At 33.5% G+C, this 26,300-nt stretch overlaps 3 protein-coding genes across 3 annotated transcripts in view; 2 read left to right on the top strand and 1 right to left on the bottom strand.

Moving 5' to 3' along the window:
* LOC110992565 (cytoplasmic aconitate hydratase) overlaps positions 1-21,347 on the top strand; it is a 33,063-nt gene extending 11,716 nt beyond the window's left edge. The window contains exons 12-22 of the mRNA XM_022258440.2: positions 11,603-11,765; positions 11,845-11,945; positions 12,608-12,727; positions 13,609-13,765; positions 14,240-14,346; positions 15,441-15,569; positions 15,807-15,943; positions 16,942-17,115; positions 18,404-18,500; positions 18,877-19,062; positions 20,373-21,347. Of these exons, the coding sequence (XP_022114132.2) occupies positions 11,603-11,765; positions 11,845-11,945; positions 12,608-12,727; positions 13,609-13,765; positions 14,240-14,346; positions 15,441-15,569; positions 15,807-15,943; positions 16,942-17,115; positions 18,404-18,500; positions 18,877-19,062; positions 20,373-20,483 (1,482 nt within the window). The 3' untranslated portion in view covers positions 20,484-21,347. The remainder of the gene's footprint in view (positions 1-11,602; positions 11,766-11,844; positions 11,946-12,607; positions 12,728-13,608; positions 13,766-14,239; positions 14,347-15,440; positions 15,570-15,806; positions 15,944-16,941; positions 17,116-18,403; positions 18,501-18,876; positions 19,063-20,372) is intronic.
* A 559-nt stretch (positions 21,348-21,906) lies between these two features.
* On the top strand, positions 21,907-25,115 carry LOC110992554. Its single transcript, XM_022258426.2, has 6 exons — positions 21,907-22,063; positions 22,841-22,944; positions 23,227-23,329; positions 23,806-23,941; positions 24,348-24,447; positions 24,984-25,115. Exons 1-6 carry the CDS (start codon positions 21,949-21,951, stop codon positions 25,059-25,061), a joined length of 636 nt encoding a protein of 211 aa, XP_022114118.2. The 5' UTR covers positions 21,907-21,948; the 3' UTR covers positions 25,062-25,115.
* A 96-nt stretch (positions 25,116-25,211) lies between these two features.
* Positions 25,212-26,124, bottom strand: LOC110992533 (MIP18 family protein galla-2). Its single transcript, XM_022258399.2, has 2 exons — positions 25,743-26,124; positions 25,212-25,558 (listed from the first exon to the last, which is right to left on the bottom strand). The coding sequence occupies exons 1-2, from the start codon at positions 26,014-26,016 to the stop codon at positions 25,368-25,370; spliced, it is 465 nt and encodes a 154-aa protein (XP_022114091.1). The 5' UTR covers positions 26,017-26,124; the 3' UTR covers positions 25,212-25,367.
* Positions 26,125-26,300: the final 176 nt, after the last annotated feature.

Here is a 26,300-nt window from a genome sequence, read left to right as displayed (position 1 = left end):
CTCTATGTCTCTGAAAGAAATAGTATAATAAAGACTTCGCCGTTTGTAGTAAGCGTCTTTGAATGACAGTAATCATGCACCCAGTGACAGAATTTCACACATGTCTACAGAGCGAATGACTACGGACCTTGAAAGACTGTCTCTATGTCTCTGAAAGAAATAGTATAATAAAGACTTCGCCGTTTGTAGTAAGCGTCTTTGAATGACAGTAATCATGCACCCAGTGACAGAATTTCACACATGTCTACAGAGCGAATGACTACGGACCTTGAAAGACTGTCTCTATGTCTCTGAAAAAAATAATATAATAAAGACTTCGCCGTTTGTAGTAAGCGTCTTTGAATGACAGTAATCATGCACCCAGTGACAGAATTTCACACATGTCTACAGAGCGAATGACTACGGACCTTGAAAGACTGTCTCTATGTCTCTGAAATAAATAATATATTAAAGTCTTCGCCGTTTGTAGTAAGCGTCTTTGAATGACAGTAATCATGCACCCAGTGACAGAATTTCACACATGTCTACAGAGCGAATGACTACGGACCTTGAAAGACTGTCTCTATATCTCTGAAAGAAATAGTATAATAAAGACTTCGCCGTTTGTAGTAAGCGTCTTTGAATGACAGTAATCATGCACCCAGTGACAGAATTTCACACATGTCTACAGAGCGAATGACTACGGACCTTGAAAGACTGTCTCTATGTCTCTGAAAGAAATAATATAATAAAGACTTCGCCGTTTGTAGTAAGCGTCTTTGAATGACAGTAATCATGCACCCAGTGACAGAATTTCACACATGTCTACAGAGCGAATGACTACGGACCTTGAAAGACTGTCTCTATGTCTCTGAAATAAATAATATATTAAAGTCTTCGCCGTTTGTAGTAAGCGTCTTTGAATGACAGTAATCATGCACCCAGTGACAGAATTTCACACATGTCTACAGAGCGAATGACTACGGACCTTGAAAGACTGTCTCTATATCTCTGAAAGAAATAGTATAATAAAGACTTCGCCGTTTGTAGTAAGCGTCTTTGAATGACAGTAATCATGCACCCAGTGACAGAATTTCACACATGTCTACAGAGCGAATGACTACGGACCTTGAAAGACTGTCTCTATATCTCTGAAAGAAATAGTATAATAAAGACTTCGCCGTTTGTAGTAAGCGTCTTTGAATGACAGTAATCATGCACCCAGTGACAGAATTTCACACATGTCTACAGAGCGAATGACTACGGACCTTGAAAGACTGTCTCTATATCTCTGAAAGAAATAGTATAATAAAGACTTCGCCGTTTGTAGTAAGCGTCTTTGAATGACAGTAATCATGCACCCAGTGACAGAATTTCACACATGTCTACAGAGCGAATGACTACGGACCTTGAAAGACTGTCTCTATGTCTCTGAAAGAAATAATATAATAAAGACTTCGCCGTTTGTAGTAAGCGTCTTTGAATGACAGTAATCATGCACCCAGTGACAGAATTTCACACATGTCTACAGAGCGAATGACTACGGACCTTGAAAGACTGTCTCTATGTCTCTGAAATAAATAATATATTAAAGTCTTCGCCGTTTGTAGTAAGCGTCTTTGAATGACAGTAATCATGCACCCAGTGACAGAATTTCACACATGTCTACAGAGCGAATGACTACGGACCTTGAAAGACTGTCTCTATATCTCTGAAAGAAATAGTATAATAAAGACTTCGCCGTTTGTAGTAAGCGTCTTTGAATGACAGTAATCATGCACCCAGTGACAGAATTTCACACATGTCTACAGAGCGAATGACTACGGACCTTGAAAGACTGTCTCTATGTCTCTGAAAGAAATAATATAATAAAGACTTCGCCGTTTGTAGTAAGCGTCTTTGAATGACAGTAATCATGCACCCAGTGACAGAATTTCACACATGTCTACAGAGCGAATGACTACGGACCTTGAAAGACTGTCTCTATGTCTCTGAAAGAAATAATATAATAAAGACTTCGCCGTTTGTAGTAAGCGTCTTTGAATGACAGTAATCATGCACCCAGTGACAGAATTTCACACATGTCTACAGAGCGAATGACTACGGACCTTGAAAGACTGTCTCTATGTCTCTGAAATAAATAATATATTAAAGTCTTCGCCGTTTGTAGTAAGCGTCTTTGAATGACAGTAATCATGCACCCAGTGACAGAATTTCACACATGTCTACAGAGCGAATGACTACAGACCTTGAAAGACTGTCTCTATATCTCTGAAAGAAATAGTATAATAAAGACTTCGCCGTTTGTAGTAAGCGTCTTTGAATGACAGTAATCATGCACCCAGTGACAGAATTTCACACATGTCTACAGAGCGAATGACTACGGACCTTGAAAGACTGTCTCTATGTCTCTGAAAGAAATAGTATAATAAAGACTTCGCCGTTTGTAGTAAGCGTCTTTGAATGACAGAAATCATGCACCCAGTGACAGAATTTCACACATGTCTACAGAGCGAATGACTACGGACCTTGAAATACTGTCTCTATATCTCTGAAAGAAATAGTATAATAAAGACTTCGCCGTTTGTAGTAAGCGTCTTTGAATGACAGTAATCATGCACCCAGTGACAGAATTTCACACATGTCTACAGAGCGAATGACTACGGACCTTGAAAGACTGTATCTATATCTCTGAAAGAAATAATATATTAAAGTCTTCGCCGTTTGTAGTAAGCGTCTTTGAATGACAGTAATCATGCACCCAGTGACAGAATTTCACACATGTCTACAGAGCGAATGACTACAGACCTTGAAAGACTGTCTCTATATCTCTGAAAGAAATAGTATAATAAAGACTTCGCCGTTTGTAGTAAGCGTCTTTGAATGACAGTAATCATGCACCCAGTGACAGAATTTCACACATGTCTACAGAGCGAATGACTACGGACCTTGAAAGACTGTCTCTATGTCTCTGAAAGAAATAGTATAATAAAGACTTCGCCGTTTGTAGTAAGCGTCTTTGAAGTAATCATGCACCCAGTGACAGAATTTCACACATGTCTACAGAGCGAATGACTACGGACCTTGAAAGACTGCCTCTATATCTCTGAAAGAAATAGTATAATAAAGACTTCGCCGTTTGTAGTAAGCGTCTTTGAATGACAGTAATCATGCACCCAGTGACAGAATTTCACACATGTCTACAGAGCGAATGACTACGGACCTTGAAAGACTGTCTCTATGTCTCTGAAAGAAATAGTATAATAAAGACTTCGCCGTTTGTAGTAAGCGTCTTTGAATGACAGTAATCATGCACCCAGTGACAGAATTTCACACATGTCTACAGAGCGAATGACTACGGACCTTGAAAGACTGTATCTATATCTCTGAAAGAAATAGTATAATAAAGACTTCGCCGTTTGTAGTAAGCGTCTTTGAATGACAGTAATCATGCACCCAGTGACAGAATTTCACACATGTCTACAGAGCGAATGACTACGGACCTTGAAAGACTGTATCTATATCTCTGAAAGAAATAGTATAATAAAGACTTCGCCGTTTGTAGTAAGCGTCTTTGAATGACAGTAATCATGCACCCAGTGACAGAATTTCACACATGTCTACAGAGCGAATGACTACGGACCTTGAAAGACTGTCTCTATGTCTCTGAAAGAAATAGTATAATAAAGACTTCGCCGTTTGTAGTAAGCGTCTTTGAATGACAGTAATCATGCACCCAGTGACAGAATTTCACACATGTCTACAGAGCGAATGACTACGGACCTTGAAAGACTGTCTCTATGTCTCTGAAAGAAATAGTATAATAAAGACTTCGCCGTTTGTAGTAAGCGTCTTTGAATGACAGTAATCATGCACCCAGTGACAGAATTTCACACATGTCTACAGAGCGAATGACTACGGACCTTGAAAGACTGTCTCTATGTCTCTGAAAGAAATAGTATAATAAAGACTTCGCCGTTTGTAGTAAGCGTCTTTGAATGACAGTAATCATGCACCCAGTGACAGAATTTCACACAAGTCTACAGAGCGAATGACTACGGACCTTGAAAGACTGTCTCTATATCTCTGAAAGAAATAGTATAATAAAGACTTCGCCGTTTGTAGTAAGCGTCTTTGAATGACAGTAATCATGCACCCAGTGACAGAATTTCACACATGTCTACAGAGCGAATGACTATGGACCTTGAAAGACTGTCTCTATGTCTCTGAAAGAAATAGTATAATAAAGACTTCGCCGTTTGTAGTTAGCGTCTTTGAATGACAGTAATCATGCACCCAGTGACAGAATTTCACACATGTCTACAGAGCGAATGACTACGGACCTTGAAAGACTGTCTCTATGTCTCTGAAAGAAATAATATAATAAAGACTTCGCCGTTTGTAGTAAGCGTCTTTGAATGACAGTAATCATGCACCCAGTGACAGAATTTCACACATGTCTACAGAGCGAATGACTATGGACCTTGAAAGACTGTCTCTATGTCTGTAAAATTTAATAGCGACGACTTTGTCTTAAGCTACAGCAATCACAAACCCAGTGACAGAATTTCACACATGTCTACTGAGTTAGTGAATACCGTGTCTTAGAGACGATAAATGAAACACAAGTAATTAAAATATAATAGCGACGACTTTGTCTTAAGCCACAGCAATCACAAACCCAGTGACAGAATTTCACACATGTCTACTGAGTTAGTGAATACCGTGTCTTAGAGACGATAAATGAAACACAAGTAATTAAAATATAATAGAGACGACTTTGTCTTAAGCCACAGCAATCACAAACCCAGTGACAGAATTTCACACATGTCTACTGAGTGAGTGAAAACCGTGTCTTAGAGACGATAAATGAAATACAAGTAATTAAAATATAATAGCGACGACTTTGTCTTAAGCCACAGCAATCACAAACCCAGTGACAGAATTTCACACATGTCTACTGAGTTAGTGAATACCGTGTCTTAGAGACGATAAATGAAACACAAGTAATTAAAATATAATAGCGACGACTTTGTCTTAAGCCACAGCAATCACAAACCCAGTGACAGAATTTCACACATGTCTACTGAGTGAGTGAAAACCGTGTCTTAGAGACGATAAATGAAATACAAGTAATTAAAATATAATAGCGACGACTTTGTCTTAAGCCACAGCAATCACAAACCCAGTGACAGAATTTCACACATGTCTACTGAGTTAGTGAATACCGTGTCTTAGAGACGATAAATGAAACACAAGTAATTAAAATATAATAGCGACGACTTAGTCTTAAGCCACAGCAATCACAAACCCAGTGACAGAATTTCACACATGTCTACTGAGTGAGTGAAAACCGTGTCTTAGAGACGATAAATGAAACACAAGTAATTAAAATATAATAGCGACGACTTTGTCTTAAGCCACAGCAATCACAAACCCAGTGACAGAATTTCACACATGTCTACTGAGTTAGTGAATACCGTGTCTTAGAGACGATAAGTGAAACACGAGTAAGTATTTCAAATTTTTAAACATTTTTTTTAAGTTATGTTGATTCGAATTATACCGAAAACTAATACAATACAACGTTAAATGCTGGGAATGCTAAACACGATTAACGGATTCATCGAAATTATGGTACATGTATGTATTATATTTTAAAACAAATAAAAAAATCATTAAATATAAAAACCAATATACAAAAACTTACCTGAATTGACAAAAACAAAAGACTACGATTTTTATATACATTGTACTTCACACTTCACACTACGAATGATATATCTTAACTGATACCCAAATATCGAAACCGCACTTTAAATACAAATACTTAGTCATTAATTAATTATCGTAAACAATAATTGTGTCTTACATCTTTATTATTTTTAAGAACGCAGGTAAGTGTAATTAGGAAATATTAACCCTAATGATCAACATGTATTCGTACCTTATTTACTAGTGTTACACACGAATCCAATATTTAAAAAAAAAACTAGTTGAAATAATATCTTCATTCTTCCAAAAATAAAACTATCTGTTGTAATATATAATTTAACTGAACGAAGATAAATAATGTTATGCCTGAATTATATATATCTTATGTATTTGTCTAAATAAAAAGCTCATATGTTATTGGCGTTTGTGCTTTTCTGTGCGTATATAGTAAAACTATATCTAATGTAAAAATTCGCATTTTTATCGAAAGAAAGTTTTTCGAATGTTCTCTACTTGCACACAACTATTTATTTATTAATATTATCATGCCGTCTTAGCGACGAGATAGGCCAGTTGATACGTTCCTCTCTCGCTTCATTCCCTTTCAGGACATTCATGCCTGCTCGGCTGTTGTGTGCATATATTTCAACATAAAAGTAAACTTACATTTGACTGCCTTCATGATTTAACATTAGCAAAACCGCTATAAGCCTCAATTTCAGTTTGTGGAACCAGCTGCCGACTGAAGTATTTCCGAACCAATTCGACTTAGGGTTCTTCAAGAAAAGAGCGTACCAATTCTTAAAAGGCCGGCAACGCACTCGCGAGCCCTCTGGCATTGAGAGTGTCCATGGGCGGCGGTATCACTTAACATCAGGTGAGCCTCCTGCCCGTTTGCCCCATGTTCTATAAAAAAAAAATTAGGCTTTGGTCCTGTGATTTCGCCAAATGTTAAAACCAATCAGGGCGTAAACTATTTTGTCTAATAAAATATATGTAACATCGGTATATAAAAGGCATAGTTTATTCTTTATCAGTTATTTTGACCACATTGATAAATTGCGGTGTTTAATTGTTTTTTCCATTAAATGTTGCTTATACTTACGATGTCACAAATAATATCAAGCATTCATTTGTCTAAAATTACTATGATAAGATTTTGTCTATGGTATTATATAAAAGTGAATACTATCATATTATGTTTTTTGTATGTATGTTATTTTTGGCATCTTTTTGTGGTCAACATTAAAAAAAAACTCTAAGGTTTTATATAATATTTTGCTTCTCAACTTAAATTAAATAAATCAGTGGAGCTACAACCACTTTAGCTCTGGACCTCAGCCTCATGATCATTTGTCATAGGCAAGTAGGTGATCAGCCTTCTGCGCCTGAGATATGCCATCGACTTATTGCGTCTAAGAGAACCCGGTTTCCTCACGATGTTTTCCTTCACCGCTAGAAAGGTAAAGGCGCACATAGAAAGGAAGTCCATTGGAGACAACTGGGGATCCAACTAATACCTCAGATATGCTCAGCTTCAAATCATCATATAATCTTCAGATTCGATTACCATTGATAAATATAAGGACATAAAAAAAAAAGAAAAATTATAGACCAAATATACCTTTTATATTAACGTCTTCAAATAAGTATTATTTTTGTTTATTTATTAAACAACGAAAAATGTTTTTTTAAATATTTAAAATTAAGTAATCCCTTAATCATTATGTTTATTCCCAAGTAATTAGTTGTAATTAAAGGTTGAAATTTATATAATTAATGACACGTTGTATTAGTTAATGACTTAATGAGTATTGAAAGTTGTTTACGTGGGATAATTAGTTACATCTAGGTTTAATTAAATGAATTAAAAATCCCTCATAGTTTTTGATTAAACTAAATGAAAAATGTACGCCTTGAGTGACGTCCTTGGTACTCGATTCGTATTAGAATTATTTTTTATTATTAATGTTTAATTTGAGCGCGGTGTCACCCTTCTTATTGTGGTCGCAGTTTTATTATTTATTTTGTCCCGATAATTTATTTTCTAGATTTCTTACTTATAAATAATGACTACTTTGGTGCAGTCACTTGTGTCAAACACAGCAGTGTTGGCCTAGTGGCTTCAGCGTGAGACTCTCATCCCTAAGGTCATAGGTTTGATCCCGGCTGTGTACCAATGGACTTTCTATCGCCCGAACCCAATAATTAATCCAGAGTCTCATATTGATAGCAATCTGAGATCAGACCGTAACAGTCGATCGATCTCCTATCTGCATCCCATTAACCCTACGAAGACAATAATTCATTTTTGGCGACGGATAGAATGCAATCTCTTCGCCCTTTACACTCATATTTGATAATCAATATAAACCAAATAAAGTTAATGAAAGCGTACAAATAATATTAAAATATACATGTCTATGTTTAAAACACCTCAAAGAGCTTTTTAATTATTTTAAAAACTGGTGTAAGTTAAAATCTTAAGATAGGATATTGGCACAGTTGAACTGTCTTTTTCATACAAAGGTCTATCCACATACACCGATCCGACCTACCATGGATAGCTTATAACGACAGATGGCTATTACAATCCGTCGGATTTGGCACACTATCAATATTTGGATTAAGATGTCTATCTCAGATGGTCAAAAATGGATTGAGATAGGTTATTGTGTTTGGGCATATATGCGCAACAAGCCTTTAGGGTTTTAGTGCCACTGTATTAACATTTTATTTTTAAGATTTATACTAATTGTATAAAGACGAAAGATTTGTCAATCAATCAACAAGATCTTTTTCTTTAGAAAGATCTAAAGAAAAAAATCTTGTTGGTCGATTACAAAAATGCCATTGTTTTAAATCTCATATAAAACGCTATATTATACATTTTCGCGCCAAAATATAAATAATATCTGCGAAGCGGCTTTTGTTTACTCATGTAGAACTTACGGTAGATCTAACATAATAATTTAAAAAGCTACTAAAAGCTCACACAATTAATACATACAATAAGTGAAAAAAAAAATATATATATACATATTAACAAAAATAACACATCCTATGTAGGTTAAATATTCACCGCTAAATTTTAAATATTATAATAATATATATAGTAATTATGTACTTCCATTAAACAAAAACATATAAAACCCAATTCTTAAAATGTTTTATAAATGTATATACCCAAAATGTTTAAATAGAACAATAAACTATGAATAAAATAGTCGTATAAAAAATAATTAATACAAACTTGTTATATCAGTGCCACATCTAGTAAAAAAATCGAGTTTATTATGTCTACCCACATTTTTGTTGCTGTTTTGTTTTGTAATTTTATAGACGTACCTACTTCTGGGCGCTCTAATAATTATTAATCTTAGTTTATATTGTTTCTCAGTAAGTGTATTATGTATGCAATTCTTATGAGAAATAAAATTATTCTTAACCTAAATAATTCTGTTGATCAATATTTAAGTTAAATAAAATTAACAAAGAGCATAAATGATTAATGTTTTCAGTTTTATTTATTTATTAATTCTACAACATCATACATATTACGAAATCTACTGGTAATTTTATAAAATCCTCCATCTAATATGTATGCAGTTTTGTTATTATAACATTACATTTATAAAGATACCTTTAAAAAATGCGTTAAATTTAACCGAAGACTATATATGATATTAAAATCTCTTACCTGAAAATAAACACTCGAACAAGTCACTGTAATGACAATAACCAAAGAAATAAAAAAGTCTTCAATAAATCTTCTTTTCAAATAAATTATTTGAAAAGAAGATTTATTGCGTGTGCATTTTTAGTTCCTTTATGTATATACAAAAAAATCGTATTTTGATTATTAGTTTAACATTAAAAACAGACGATAGTGCTAGACTTTTTTATAGAACAGGGGGCAAACGGGCAGGAGGCTCACCTGATGTGTTAAGTGATACCGCCGCCCATGGACATTCGATGCAAGAGGGCTCGCGAGTGCGTTGCCGGCCGTTTAAGTTGTACGCTCTTTTCTTAAAGGACCCTAAGTCGAATTGGTTCGGAAAAACTTCATACACTTAAATTTTCTCATTGTATTACTGAATCTTAAATGTTGTGTTTACGGCCTCATGGAACATTGCCATTTGGGTGATGATGGAGCGCATCTCCAAGGGACAGTTAATAATAAATATGCTGTTATTCATATTATGATCTGCCTATATGGAGTATATGTTTCTTATGTAAGTATTAAATTGTGGATTAATTCAACGACATAGAATCTAATGGGTACATAATATCGAGAAATTTTTTTTTATCAAGATGAATTTATGCCAAACAAATCCGAGTAATGAAAAGAACTGTTAGCAAGGTCGAAGAAAATGCTGTCTCAGCGGTTCAGTTCCGTATGTTACGTATGTATGTCACGGGCGTGACATATAACAATAACATACTTATTAGTGAATACTTTTTGAGATATTCAACCTTTTTTTATTGAGGGGAATGCATTTCCGCACACAGTGTGGGACTCGTTCTAAAAGCTCTACCCATTAAACTCCTCCCACCAATGACGTCACGGTTGGGATAACTTGGGGGTCGCGTAAGCATTCTACTAAGAGACCCCGTGACTGGCTGCTGCAGCAATCATCTTCCATTACATTGACATCGCCTCGATCGAAACCCAATAATGTATCCACAATCTCAGATAGAAAACAATCCGAGATTGTGGATTGCCAGACCGCGACAGTCAATCGATTCCTATCTGCATCCCAATAAACAAACCCTATGATAATAAAAGTGAGAAAAATTATAATTAAGAAAATAAACTTAATAAAGAAAATAAAATTAAGATAGGATATTGGCACATTTGAACTTTCATTTTCATACAAAAGTCTATCCACAGATACCGATCCGACCTACCATGGATAGCTTGTATCGACAGATGGCTATTACAATCTGTCGATTGATTATTGGCTATTTGACTCTTTTTATAGCATTTGGATTAATTAGTCTATCTCAGATGGTCAGAAATGGATTGAGATAGGTTATTGGGTGTGAGCGTTAGAAGACTTTACAGTATGGTTGCATTTTCTTGCACCCAACAAGTGATTCGCCGCCATGTTCGAGATATCTTAATATATATATATATATATTTCTTGTGTGCGTGTGTATGTGACTGAACTCCTCCTAAACGACTGGACCGATTTAGACGAAATTTTTTGTGTGTGTTCAAGGGGATCTGGGAATGGTTTAGATTCACAATTTTGTCCGCTGGACAATGTTTTTTTAATTAATTTTCAATTTATTAGTTGTTGTTGATTTTGGAATGTTTTACATTGGATCCGACAGACGGCGCTACCATCGCAGTGTCAAATTTTAAATAATATTCGAATTTTAATTTTAGTCTGTCCCGAAATTTAAAAAAAGTTTTGTTATCATTGTGTTATATCGTGTGTGACCATGTGCTGGATCGTTAGATATTGTCAAAACATTTGAATAATAATTTTCATCAAAATGGCTTATTAAAAATTGAAATTTTGAAATTAAAGACGTGTAGACAGGACAACGTCTGTCGGATCCGCCAGTTTAATAATAAAAATTGTCTAAATGAAATCTTTATTCTCTTTATGAATAATAACAAATAACAAAGTGAGCCCTTATGTATTCTAATAAGGCAATATATTTACCTTTAAATTAATGAAAATATATGATAAAAGTGAAACTTCTTTATTTTCTTTATATACTTACAGCCCATACATGGCCAAACTCTGACTAAAAACAAATAAAACCACGATAAAATACAAATACGTTATTTACAAAATTGTCAGTAAATCCTCTAATACCCTCCATGTATTATGTAGAAATATGGTAAGAAAATGTAAGTATAGAGATAATTACAAATCTTTTTTCTTTATAGGTTGGTTTTAAAGGGTACGGCCTGTCTCCAAGCGCCCTATCATCATCAGGCAGCTTCTCATTCAGTGATGGACAGACATACACCATCACCCACGGCTCTGTCATCATCGCGGCTATCACCTCTTGCACCAACACTTCAAACCCTAGTGTTATGCTAGGAGCCGGTAATAAATTAAATTTAATGTAATTTTTTTTGTTTACTTACTTTTTTAATATAACCAAAATGTTTTATTAATTTCGTAGGTCTTCTTGCAAAGAAAGCAGTTGAAAATGGTTTAAGTGTACTGCCATATATTAAGACTTCCCTTTCACCGGGCTCTGGAGTCGTCACTTACTACCTTAAAGTGAGTTTTTTTTTCTTAATTTTAATAATTATATATGTCCCAGTAAAGTAGTTAAATCAAAGAGGAAATTGAATCTCTAGATAATTAATTAAAGATCTAAACTCAGTAATCAGCTGTTGTCGTGACCGCCATTTTGTTTTACATTATCAACACGCTGGATTTCGGTTCGACGATAGTTAAATGTTTTGGACGCTACTTTATTTAAATCCAAATGCTAGCGACTTGATTGAATATCGATCTTTAATTAACTGTCTAGAGATTCAATTAACTTTTTGTTTTAACTACTTTATTGCGACATATATATTATGGTATATTTATTTCCTTGTTAATGTCGCAAAACCAGGATTATTCGAATTTTTCATAGTAAATTACTATTCTCTGTAAGGCCTAATGGCTTGCGCGTGCGCCTCTTGATTAGGTCAGACTACTTGTACACACATCAGCTCACTCAGTGTAGGAAAATATCGTGAGAAATCCTTTGGTCTTCACGTCTAGTCCAAGGTGTGTGTCAGGCACCTGAGGCCCAGACCTCAAAAATGATGAAGAACATAACAACCCTTATATCTGTCTGATATTTTGTTCTTATCCGTCTTACAAATAAATGTGACAAAATATTTTTCAAGTTCAAAGTTTGATATTCTCTTATTAACTTTTATTTCCAGGAGTCTGGCGTGATCCCTTACTTGGAAAAGTTGGGATTCGATGTGGTCGGCTACGGCTGTATGACATGTATTGGTAACTCTGGACCTATTGATGATAATATCGCCAATACTATTGAGAAGGTAAGTCAAAGGATTTTCAAACTAACTTTACTCAGGTCATTCATGAAAGGCCGCAACGATCATTAAAAGGCCGGCGAGCCTTCTGGCTACTGGCGTCAGTATCAATTAATATCAGGTTCCAGCCAATTAACCCCTATGTATATAAAGGAAGGAAATTTCTTTTATGTGATTAAAAACTCTAAAAAAGTTATTTTTATTTGTGTTTCAAATACCATTAATATACTCAGATTTTTAATTCTATAGAATTCTGATAGCTATCATTTTTTGACATGTCAGAGATGGCAAACCTTTTTGGCCGGGCATTTTTTTTAATTTACGAGGGTTTTAAAATACGGAGTTGAACATGCATTTTATTTGTTAGTACAACTCCGTTTTCATCATAAACAGTAAAAAACTCACAAGTAAAGATAACATTTTATTTTTAAAAGGTTTACGTAACCTGGAATTAGAAGACAGTGATGCCAGCTAAAGAATAAAATAAAGTAATTAAAGTTTATTCGATATATTATTTGTGATATTGAAATATTTGTTATTTTTGTATTAGGTCACTTCAGTAAGTAAATATTTAGATTTATCTTTTTGTAGGTAAAATATAAAAAGTACGTAGCATTTTATTTTTTATTGCCCTCAAACAGATCAAATTTGGCCCAATACAGTGGCAAATTGTTTTAGTAGCAACACTTATGAAATGTCAGAATACTACGTAAGGAAAAATCAGAGTCTAGAATACGTAAATATAGAAATAGTATAGAAGACCTCTTAGGAATATTTTAATTGGATATTTTCTTTTCATTCTTGTCAGTCACAGATTATAAATATTAGGGCATTTCTGATCATAAACAACTTATCTTTTATAATCGTTTTTTTAAATATTTTTATAGAACGAACTAGTTTGCTGTGGAGTGCTGTCTGGAAACCGTAATTTTGAGGGTAGAATCCATCCAAATACGCGGGCTAATTACCTTGCATCACCGCTTCTAGTCATCGCGTATGCGTTGGCGGGAACTGTTGACATCGACTTCCAAACCCAACCGCTTGGTAAGATCACATAGAATATTTACTAAAAGGTATCTCTGTCTAGGCACAGTAGGCTATAAAAATAAATTCAACTTTTTTTAAATATTTAGTAATCCTACAACTTACATAAATTACCTATATATAATTACAAACAAATACACTGAAAATATAGCCAAAGATGGAATACATAATAGATGTTACAACAAAAAGATTTACTAAAGCGCAATACACACTGAGCCCGCCGGGCCACCGACATATGTTGGCAACTTTTTGTCGGCGGTCTAGTTGGCGGACAAGTTACAAGTCGGAACAAACAAACAAAAAGTATTTAATACATTTAACTATTTATGATTTAATTTATTTAACTAAGCCTAAATTGGTTTTGGTGATGTGTGATGTGATGATTGTGTGTTGGTGTAAAAGTGTGGGTATGTACGTGATGGTGTGTATGTAGAGTTAAACTTTGAGTTTATTAAAAAAAAATTGAAATGATAGGAAAGCGGGCAGATGGCTCGCCAGTATTCCTGAACGATATTTGGCCGACTCGTGCTGAAATACAGGAGGTCGAGAATAAACATGTCATCCCGGGAATGTTTAAGGAGGTGAGTTTAAATCAAATCAAATCGAAATATCTTATTAATATAGGTACACTTATGAACGTCAAGAAGAAAAAATTAATTAAATTATAATAAATATGAAATTATAATAAATAATAAATTAAAATTAATGCCTGGATACTCCTCATTAAGGTGGTTTCGAACTAAGCGGCTGTAATGCGCTGGACAATCATCTTACTGGAACCACATATCTCGTAAAATAGTAAGCGGCACGTCCTCCAGCAAATTGGGCAAATGATTTTGTAAGAAATCTAAATAAATTTCAGCATTTAAAACTTCTGGTAACTCAAAAGCCCCTATTACTTTTCCGTTCAAAATTCCAGTCCACATATTAACTTTGAAACCTTTACGCCATTTTATTTAAACCACGCTGTGGTTATTAGGAACGCTTTGGGTACACTAGAATCGGTTTTTGTAATTCCAGAGAAATTTTTAAAAACAGACTTTGTTTAACGAAAAAAATTTTTATGGCCGATCTAAGAAATAATGAAGTAAGTGTTATACCACGTTAGAATCCTTATTAAATGCCTTTTTAAGCTACTTGCCAAACTGGAGTAGTACATTTTTTTTTCAGGACGATCAGTTGAAGTAGTGCGAAAATTAATTTTGAAAACTTGGTACGGTATAAAATGACATTTTCCTAACAGTTGGAGTGATCGGCACAGGGTTTAGGATCATAGGTTACAAAAAGCACTATTCGGGATGACGTCAGAGAAAAAAAATTGGCAAAAAGTAAATATTTGTAACAACAGGAATGAAAAAACTGTCACATGGTGTACATTTTCTGGAATAAAAGTTAAATTTCCATAACTTCAAAAATACATGACTTAATTTTTTTTTTTTAATTTTTCTGATAACTGGTGTGGCATTACCTATCAGAAAATTTCGACTTGACGTCGACTTTTGGGACACCCTATATATATATATATATATATATATATATATATATATATATATATGTGTGTGTGTGTGTGTGTGTGTCTGAGCACGCGCGTAAACAAGTAAATAATAACGTTGTATGCATGGTATAATTTTAAGAAACACGCAGTCTGATCTTCATTATCTATCATTACTTTCAGGTGTATGAGAAAATAGAGCAAGGCTCTCCATCATGGCAGTGTCTGTCAGTACCCCAAGGTCAACTGTACGGCTGGGACCCGAACTCTACTTACATCAAGAGACCACCGTTCTTTGATGACATGGGCAGGGTAAAAAAATATCATTATTTTTTTATAATTTTTCTATGTAAATTGTTTTATATATACTTAATAGATAGATATAGATACTTTAAATTCGTTTACATATACGTGGCTTAGTGAATGCACATACAGTATAATAATAAAAATATATAAAATAAATAATGATATTGTTATTTAATATTTCTCGTTATTTATTATTTAACATTTTAGGAAATGTCTAATTTAATAATGAATGAAAAATTCCAGGAACTTCCACCAGTAAAGAGCATAGAGGGCGCCAGGTGTCTTCTGCTTTTGGGCGATTCTGTTACCACAGATCACATCTCGCCAGCTGGGTCTATCGCTAGGAACTCCCCTGCTGCTAGATATCTTGCTGGAAGAGGGTAAGTAGTGAAAAAATACGAATGAATTTCTACGTAAAATGGACAAAATTTTATCTCGCCGCCATAGTCACTTACATTGCCTTAGGTCTAGCATGTGCGTTGCCGGCCTTTTAAGAATTTTTCTTGAAGGACCTGAAGTCGAATTGCTTCAGAGAGACTTAAAAAACTATGCCTGTTTAATTATATTTCTTTAGATTCTAAAAACCATTGAAAACTCACTGTATAGTTTTTATCAGTGACAACAGACTATACAAATCGTTAATTTTTATTTCTAACTTTAAGAATTTAAAGAAAACGACCCACCAAAATGCTTCGCTAGACAAGATGGCGTCGCACTAGTCCTTGTTAAATATATCCAAAAATAGTCTGAAATCAAAATATTAGAATTAGACAGACGATCACATTGCAAGAATGCTATATATATATATAATTGGAATCTCGGGATCGGCTCCAACGATTTTCATGAAGTTTAGTATACGGGGGGTTTCGGGGGCGATAAATCGATCTAGCTAGGAGTAAATGATAGAAAATAACAAAAAGGTGTAGTTTGAGTACTCCCAATTTAAACTGAAAAATGTATCTTCCTTCCATCTATCGGCGAATAATAATACTATTTTTTGTTTAAATTGCTTTAACGACACAAGAACACTAAAGCAATTCAGCATATATATTCTATACTGTTCATATTTCATCATTTTATTAGTATGTAATTCGTACTTAAATATAATTTCCAAAAAATACAATTTATAAAAAAATAAAAATACCGAGCAAAGCTCGGCCATCCAGGTACTGAATTGTTAATTTAAGAAAAACATATTTTTACCATAAATCAAACTGTCTCTTCATCCCCATGAATGATGCTTGATTTGTTTAACTGTTTCACGATAATCTGTCTGTTCATCATCATGAATGATAATCTGTCTCTTCATCATCATGAATGATGCCTTTTTTTGTTTGTTTTTATTTGTTTGTATATATTTAGGCCATTTTGTTATCAGTTTGACCCCTCGTGAATTCAACTCGTATGGATCCCGTCGCGGCAACGACGCAGTCATGTCTCGTGGAACATTCGCGAACATTCGTTTGGTGAACAAGATGGTGGATACGGCTGGACCGAAAACTAAACATCATCCCAGTGGAGACGTCATGGATATATTTGATGCGGCTGATAGGTGAGTTGATGCTGAAAAAACTCTTTTGTTTAGGCAAATAAGTTTTTTTTTATAGAACAGGGGGCAAACGGGCAGGAGGCTCTACTGATGTTAAGTGATACCCCCGCCCATGGACACTCTATGCCAGAGAACTCGCGATCGTTGCCGGCCTTTTAAGAATTTGTACGCCTTTAATATATTTTATTTATATATCTTCTGCTAAAATGGCGCATACATATTACTTATTTTACGCAACACAGCCAAGTTAGGTATTACTTAGTTAAATGTAATTTTATTGATGGATCCTTTCGTAAATGTTTAAACCTTTTTTGTATACACTATGTATTCCAACTTTAGCTATATCTTTAGTATAATAGTTTTTTGTTATAATATATGTATGTTAGCTGTAGGTTTATGGAATAAATGGAAGAAAATATTTAAAAATGAAAACATATATATAATAGGCTATGGCCTAGTGTAGATTATTTTATTGAAATATAAAAATAAATCAGTGGCGCTACAAGCTTTTTTTAGCTCTGGGCCTAAAATTTCTGTATCTGTTACATGATAATTTACCAATCTAATACGCAAGTAGGTGATCAGCCTCCTGTGCCTGACATACTCCTTCGACTTTTTGCGTCTAAAACAAGACGATTTCCTTCACCATTCGTAAATGCGCTCATAGAAAGTCCATTGGTGCACAGCCGGGAATCGAATCCACGACCTCTGGGATGAAAGCCTCCCTGCTACTAGGCCAACACTGCTCGCTCGTAATTGAAATAAATTATAAATATACTATATATTAACCCAATATAAACTTAGTATGTAGAAGAATACCCATTGATTTACAATGGTCAATCAGTACATAGTATAAAACAAAGTCGCTTTCTATGTCCCTTTGTATGCTTAAATCTTTGAAACTACGCAACGGATTTTAATGCGGTTTTTTTAATAGATAGAGTGATTCAAGAGGATTTATATGTATAATAACATCCATTAAATAGTGGAGAAGTACTGTTATTTTTGAGGTTTCTAATGTGATGTCGTAAATAATTACATTTTCTCCGCTTACATTGCAAACGCAGGCTGAACCCTACGAGTTTTATCAAAATAATGTACTAAATATTGTACACATTGAAAAGGTCTACAGAAAAGTCCGTGATGGTATATGTCTATCTCTTATGGATAACCCACATTTTTATATACAACGTTTACAGATTTTCTGTAGTGTATTTAGTATCAGCATTGCAATAAAAACATCAAGCGACGTACGGTGTGTCCATTTATATATTTATTATCTGTATTACAGATACGCCAAGGAGAATGTTCCGCTGATAGCAATAGTGGGCAAGGATTACGGTTCTGGATCCAGTCGGGATTGGGCTGCAAAGGGACCATATTTATTGGTGAGTTGGATTTTCTTTTAAATTGTAATACACATAATACACATTTCACAAATACTTTTGGGAGGTCCCTTTTTAATTCAATTTATATATGTACATTATAATTGCTAATAGATTAAATATATTTTAATGTATATTAGTCTGTTGTTTGGGTTAAAACAGTTTAAATATACACGTGTAGGATTTTTAATTATTATTACATACATGGTAAAAAAAAGATTTTAATAAATATAAGACAGCAAAATTAAAGTTCCACAACTTTAAATTTTTTATATTGTGTAGTCTTTGTGACCACGCACTAAGGTATAATGATATAACCAAGACATAAATATTAAGACTACATTGTGTTAAAGAATTCACAAGATTATATTTTTTCCAGGGCATCAAAGCGGTGATAGCAGAGTCGTTCGAACGTATCCATCGTTCCAATCTTGTCGGTATGGGCATAATGCCGTTGGAGTTCCTGCCTGGAGAGAGTGCCGAAAGCCTTGGGCTCACTGGAGAGGAGTCTTACTCCCTTCATGTGCCGGAGAATCTTCATACACACCAGCTGCTCACTGTAAAGGTGCGTGTTTATTAAAATATTTATTTATATATATATATATATATATATATATATATATATTTAAGTATGAGTACAAAAAGCCAATAAGAGATTTAGCGTTGAGCCTTACTTTTCCAAATGTAAAGGGGTGTAAATTAAAATGTAAAGGACTATGTCTATGAATGTCATTTGATGGTCATATCTTCATTAAAATGATAAACTCGTATGTCAAAAACTGATTTACTTTTGAAGAAAGTTCTTTAGGCGCATGAGGGTAAAATTTTTACGGATGAAACGCAATAGTAATAATATTAGCGTCACGAGGATGTGCAGCGTTTTTGTCGAAGAAAAGAGAGAGCGATTGAGAGAGATTGAGAAAGGGCGAACGTAGCACGTAGCAAATAGCCGTATAGCAATGGAGCGAGAGTAGGAAGCAAGCAAGTGAGAAAGATGGAGAGAGTGAGTGAGAAAGAGCGAACGTCACATCACGTGCCATAGAGCGAGAGGTGGGAGAGAGCTTCACTTCTTCACTCCTGACATGTATACTTTATGCGCACGAACTTTTTTTATTTATGTCATTTAACTGGTATAATCATGAAGGAAGTCCTTTAACTTCTAAAACTATGGACAAAAGCACAATAATATTTTAACGAACATTGACGAAATGAACAATTTTTTTTGTTTCCTGTAATGTTTGTCCCTGGACATACGATGTTATCATCACGATATGGGGGAACAAAATTCTTCCAAAAATTTCGTTATGTAATTAAAGAAAAGATTATTAATAAAATTACAATCAATACAAACAGATATTTGACTATCGAATAAACATACAGCATTGCCATTATCTTAGTATTTTTTTTTTTCAGTTTATTTATTTATTTATTTCTTGCACCAACAGAGTAGACACTGATACATGCATGTAACACAAACACAAGCCTAGTGCTACCCCAATTATAGGCGCACACAACATTCTGATTTAATGAAGCTTATACACACAAAAAATAATCAAAATAAGATAACAAACAACACAAAAAAACAAAGCAAAAATTAAAAACATTACAAAATTAATTGAATAAAATTAATCAAATAAAATTAATGGAATATCCCTGATAAAATCCTAATTACTAATTAGTTGAGCTTCTAACTTTTTAAAAATTGATGAGGAGTTTGAAAAGATATCTATTTGGGTCAAATTACGACCCTCCCACTGCGATCCAATACCACCATCAATTTCAGCGTTATGAATTAAATTAAAACTCCTTAAAGATCTATTTAATGGAATGGAGTTGATAAGTATTTAGAATTCATATTAAATTTTATATTTCTAGGTATCAACAGGCAAGTCATTCCAGGTGAAAGTCCGTTATGACACTGAAGTCGATCTGACCTACTTCAGAAATGGAGGAATCCTCAACTATATGATTAGACGGATGCTGTGATCCCATCCGCTTTTTGACCGCGCGTAGTGACACTTTACGAATTTAATGGGTTGGGGAACGCCGGATATTGGCATATTTTTATTTATATTAACCCTTATTTTGACTTGATTTTTTTTTTCAAATAAATTTAGTATTTGTGGCGGGGAAACAATGTAATTTTTATAGTGAAAATGAACTTTTGAATGATTATATTAATAAGCTTGTATAGGTTATGTTTATGTCACCGGGATGTAACAAAATCCGCAACTTTTTAAATTTTCTAGGAAATAAAATTCTTGTAGATTTCTAAACGAAATAAATTTTATTATTTTACGCCCACATTTTCGTAAGTTGATTAAACCGAACTCACACGTAAAATAAGAGCGTACAAATTCTTAAAAGGCCGGCAACGCACTCGGCGGTATCACTTAACATCATGTGAGCCTCCTGTTCTATATATAAAAAATATATACATAAGCGGTAATAATTGTTGAATAATTCACTAACCGTTGAGAATCTTACGAATAGATATCCGTTAGTTAATAAATTTACAACGAGACGTAATTTACGAAAATGTGGGCGTAACTCGTTTAGAATCCTACGAGAGTTAAAAATTTCCTAGGATTTTGTTATCTTCCGATGCCATATACAGAACTTTATTTACATTTGTAGAGAGAAAAACTATGCTTGCAATCTTATTTTAACTGGAACTAATTAATTACATGTTTAGTTCCTATTGAAATTATATTTGCTATAAAATAAAAATATATAGAAATACCAGTTTATATTTATAACACCAATGCGTAGGTAAACATGTAATCTTAGGAATAACGTTTATATAAATTTATGTAATTAATGTTAATAAAAATAAATGTATTTTGTTTATGTTGTACCTATTTTATTTAACTTGAGAGACCATTTTTTATAGAACAAAACATGTCCATGGACTCTCAATGCGAGCTCTCTGGCATTGAGAGTCTATGGGCATTAAATTTAACATCAGATCAAATTCAACAATTCTTACGGAGTTTTTTTTACTGTTTGTAAAGCTAACCCCGGTATGGAATATTTGCTTATTTCTTATAAGTAGTTGCCAAATACAAAAAAAAATCTTTTCGGGCTCGACAACGCATATTAAAGCAATTTTTAAATTAAGACAATATCTTGATGTATGATCCAGTAAACGATTTAACTTCAAGGCTTTTAAATACCAATACTTAAAAAAATAAGGTCGAAATCTCAGATCAAAGATAAAAGAATAATATATATATATTGATTTACTTTTGTAAATTATAATTTTTCATTACTCAGCTCATTTAAGCGTATGGCACCATATTAAATAAATAAAATACGTTTATTTTGGAATATAAGATCATCAAGGTATCACTTATTCCACGTCATTAAATTCGAACCTGTAGGCATCCCTACTCATCGCCAAATTAAAAAGTATTAAATCGAGTTGGTTGTGAAACAATTGGTCACGACAATGCGTGTTATATTATTAATTTTGTGTGTTTATTTGGTGGAATGTAAAATTAATTCGAAGGCTTTAACGGAATCTTTGGGGCAGGAGGTTATAGAAATAGGTGCGCCAGTCAAAGGTAACATTAACTGATTTTCATAGTAAAGGAAAATATAACACACCGATAGCAATCCCGAAGGTTCTGAGTCGAGACTTAGCTCTAAGTATGTACTACGTAAGTTAAGTATGATGCTTTTATTCTACTGTAATGTATCCTACACAGTGGAGTAGCCTTGGGTGGCACCCGGTGCTGTAGTTGGTAGTGTCACTCCATCGAAAGAATAAAGCAATTTTATATGATAAAAGACATCATTTAATAAAAGATCGCGAGTATGGCTCGGGGAATCCCCCACAACATCGTCAGGCTCTTTTGCAGCAATCCCCGAATTCTACATAGAGCTGAGCTGGTGCTGGTGAAGGAATCCCTGAAAAAGAATTTTTTATGCTAGAGATTTTTTGTTTGTTTGTACATTGTTCTTAAAGTTGAGAGACATAGTAGGTTTCAACCCACAAAAACGGGACACCCGGAGCGGTCCGCCCCCTCCCCTTTGCTACGCCACTGAGCCTAGTTGAATAAAAAAAAATAAGCTATTAAAAAATATAGTCTATAGTAAATTGACTATAAGCTAATGATTTAAGTTAATTTAAAGTCCACTCACTAGTGTCTCAAAACTGTCTTATAAACACAGTGTTCACTAGCAATATAGGTTTTCCACTTAATTCGTACTACATTTATAACTGCTAAATTTACGATCTTATCTGCACTTGATTTAAAGAGAAAATATTTTGTTTCTAATGCACGAAACTTTCAATATTTATGCAGAATACACTTACATACATTTAGACAAAATTTTAGAACTTCCAGCTGAATTGGAAGAGGAACCATCTGTTGAGAATGACGACGAGGTTACCAGTACTACGATACAAGTCGCTACGAAGCAGGACACTCGCAAGAAAATGGCATGTATTACCTATGCATAATTTTTTTTCACCTCAGCATTTAAGGAGAATATTGCATTGAGAATAATACAGAATACTGTAGTGTTTGTGTTTATATAAAGTTTGATGGTCTATCACAAAAATACAAATAGATATGTCAAAAAACTTGTTCCTAAATAAGCAATTGATCAAATATTTATTATCTTTCTAAGAGGTCGTTTTGAAAACTGGCGACGCTAAAAATACCATATCGAAATTTATAAAAATCGTTAATTGAAAATAATTTCAACAATGTTAATTTAGGATAAACAAGGGAAAGATATAGACAAGATAGATGGGATAAAACAGGAAGACGAAGAAGCTAGGATTGAGAAGGAACTCGCTGAAATTTACAAGGACTCTTCTGGTTAGGCGTTTATAACTTAGTAATATTAAACTTTAAAAAAAAGTCTTTTGAATCTTTTAATACGTTTAAAAGATTCAAAAGACTTAAAATTACTTAATATTGATTACTATTTATACAATAATTAATGCTTAGTTCTATGTATAATATCCGATTCATAATATAAAATGAATAGCTTTGATCTTATATAGATTTTTGCCGCATTACCTGCCCACTGAAGTATTTCGTAACCAATTTGACTAAAGGCCGGTAACGCACTCATGAGGCCTCTGGGCAGTGTAGTCTGGGTAGTCAAGGGTAGTGTATGTATTGTTTGTGAATAAATAAATAAATATTATATAGTGTTCATATTTATTTATTTATTCACAAACTATAAGACCGTCAATCACACCGGAGTTTATTTTGTTCCTAATATCCGCTCATACTGTACTGTACCTGTAATTTGCTGGTAAAGAACTATTCTAATAAAATATGTTTAGATTATAAATCAGAGAGCGGTGAAGAGAAAGAAAAACCGAAAATCGAAGTGACTACTCAAAATGTTACAACTTTGATAGGAAACTTTACTAATACTTTAGATGGAGACGAAAAAGCTATCGGAAGAATGAGGACGAAGTAACGTATAAATTGTATTTTAAACTATAATATAAAATTATTTTTAGCTAGTACATATTTATTTAAACAATAAAAGGGGTTCCGATACGATATATGAAAATATATGAATATGAAATTATTTAAAAAAAAATACTTTTATATAACCATTATTTTAACTTTGGAAAACTATACTTTTTATGTCAGTTTTTTTTCAAGATACAATCAATGTCTTTATAAGATTGATTATTGATCACGCGATGTTGCAACGTTATTTGGAGACAACACATTCTTCACAAACTTCCTGTTTTAAGGCAATAAGTCTCCTGGTAAATCACTTCCCGGGTACCTAAATAAATGCAGCATTTTAGCACAGTAGTATAATCTATATATACTAAGCTGGGTAGCTAATAACGAGTGAATTTCATAGCTTCAAGTTTCAACCGAATTCTAACAACGCTAGAGAAATTGAAATGTTCCGGACATCTGTTGATGAAATTAGTTGCGAAAAGAACAAATTATCCGCTACTGTTAGTAAAACAATTATATTTTTGCTACACATGCCGTAGTTTCATGCAACTTTAGCATAAATCTAATTATATTTCATACTTCAAATATACCGAAAATTCAAAACATTGGATTCTACTTGTAATATCATAATATTTTCTTTGTTTTCATACAACTATCATCCATATAATAAAATATAGTTAGAAATTTTTTCACATAGACTATTAGACATTTATATAATTGATCACTTATAAACGAATGGCGGTAACGCAGGTCCATGGGCTCAAGTGGATTCTCCAGCAGACACAAAAATTTGACAATAAACAATAAACCACAATAGATTCTATTCTATACCTGAGTTGTAGATATTAACCAATGAATTTACTGTCTATTACTTCATTTAACATTCACCTGCACGGCGAAGAAAAATATTGTAAGAAAACTGGCACACCAGAAAACAAATTTGTAATTCATAATAATAATCAAGAATGTAAATGTTTACTGTAGAGAAAGAGTCACACAGTAAATTAACTGTCTTTTAACTCTTTATCTTTTACAGACCACAGTACCGGATTCAGCAGTTCAAGCCGCACTTCACTCAGCATTAATTATTGCTATTACTATACTTGCCTTATAACTTTATTTGCTTTCCAAATTAAACATTCTTGGATTTTACTGTTTATTTGATACGAAAATAAGCTACATAATTGTTATAAACAATTTTATATTTTTAATTTGATTCACACTAAAATCAAGTACATTTCATTATTTCAGTGTCATACTGTACATTTTATTATATATATTTACATATAGGTGCTGACATCTACAACTTTATTTCCATATAAAAATTCAGTCACAGAGTGTAACAGACATGTACTAATCCAACTCCTTTTACACTTATGTTATTAAACTTTAGAATGTAACTTAATATACACATTATACTCTAAACAGATCGAACACACTGATTAATAATTTGCACTAAGTTGTTATTCTCTAATGCAGCTGCAATTCTTTCTTTATCTGCTAGCTGTTTGTTTACTGCATGTTCTGATACATGAGTTCCTTCTGTCACCTCAACAGTCACTTTGAACCTACTTGGTAGGGCTCGGAGAAGCTGGACTCGAATTGAAAGACCTAGAAGAAAAATTATTTATATTTTTACCGCACCACAAGAAATACTACTGAATTAAAATAATTATCTATTGCCTATTTTTATATTTAAGCAATAAAAAAATCACTTGCACGTTCCTTAATTATGTATAGCACCATACATGTAAGATAGTTAAAATTATCACGTATAAGTATCTACAAAACTCACCTATCAACGTTGCCATGCTGCAATGGGGAATTGTTGGTGTAAAGTACACATGTACCATATTATTTTCATTATCAATAATAACATTGCTCTCCTCGACTACACGAAGTTCTTCTAAAGTCAAAGGATGTTCTGGGTCGCTGATGTTTCGTATGATATCAAAAATTTCACGTTGATCAAAATCATCTTTCAGCTCTTCATCTAGATCGCTTTTAGTAACTTCTCTTACCGAGCCCTTCTCGTACACGTTAGGGTTAATGTTATCAGCGACTTTCATGGCTAAATTTAAGCGAGTAACTTTTCTACTAGTTGCAAGTAAATATTATATATTTCATACACACAGTCAACAGCGTACCTATTTACGAGTTATTTCTATTATGTTATCAATTATTATTGACAAGGATTTTTGATAACATTGTCGACAATATTGACAGCTGTCAAATACGTAATTTTATAATTTCTATATGAAAGAAGTTCTAAACGCAACTCTGCAATAAAACAACAAAAAAGTTTTTTTAAGAACTACTGAAAATGTTTATTTCTTTATCGACTTCAAACTTT

This window comes from Pieris rapae, chromosome 22, assembly GCF_905147795.1.
Source record: "Pieris rapae chromosome 22, ilPieRapa1.1, whole genome shotgun sequence".
Lineage (NCBI taxonomy): Eukaryota > Metazoa > Arthropoda > Insecta > Lepidoptera > Pieridae > Pieris > Pieris rapae.
Note: the sequence above shows the minus strand (reverse complement) of the source record. Positions and strands in the feature narration are given on the sequence as shown.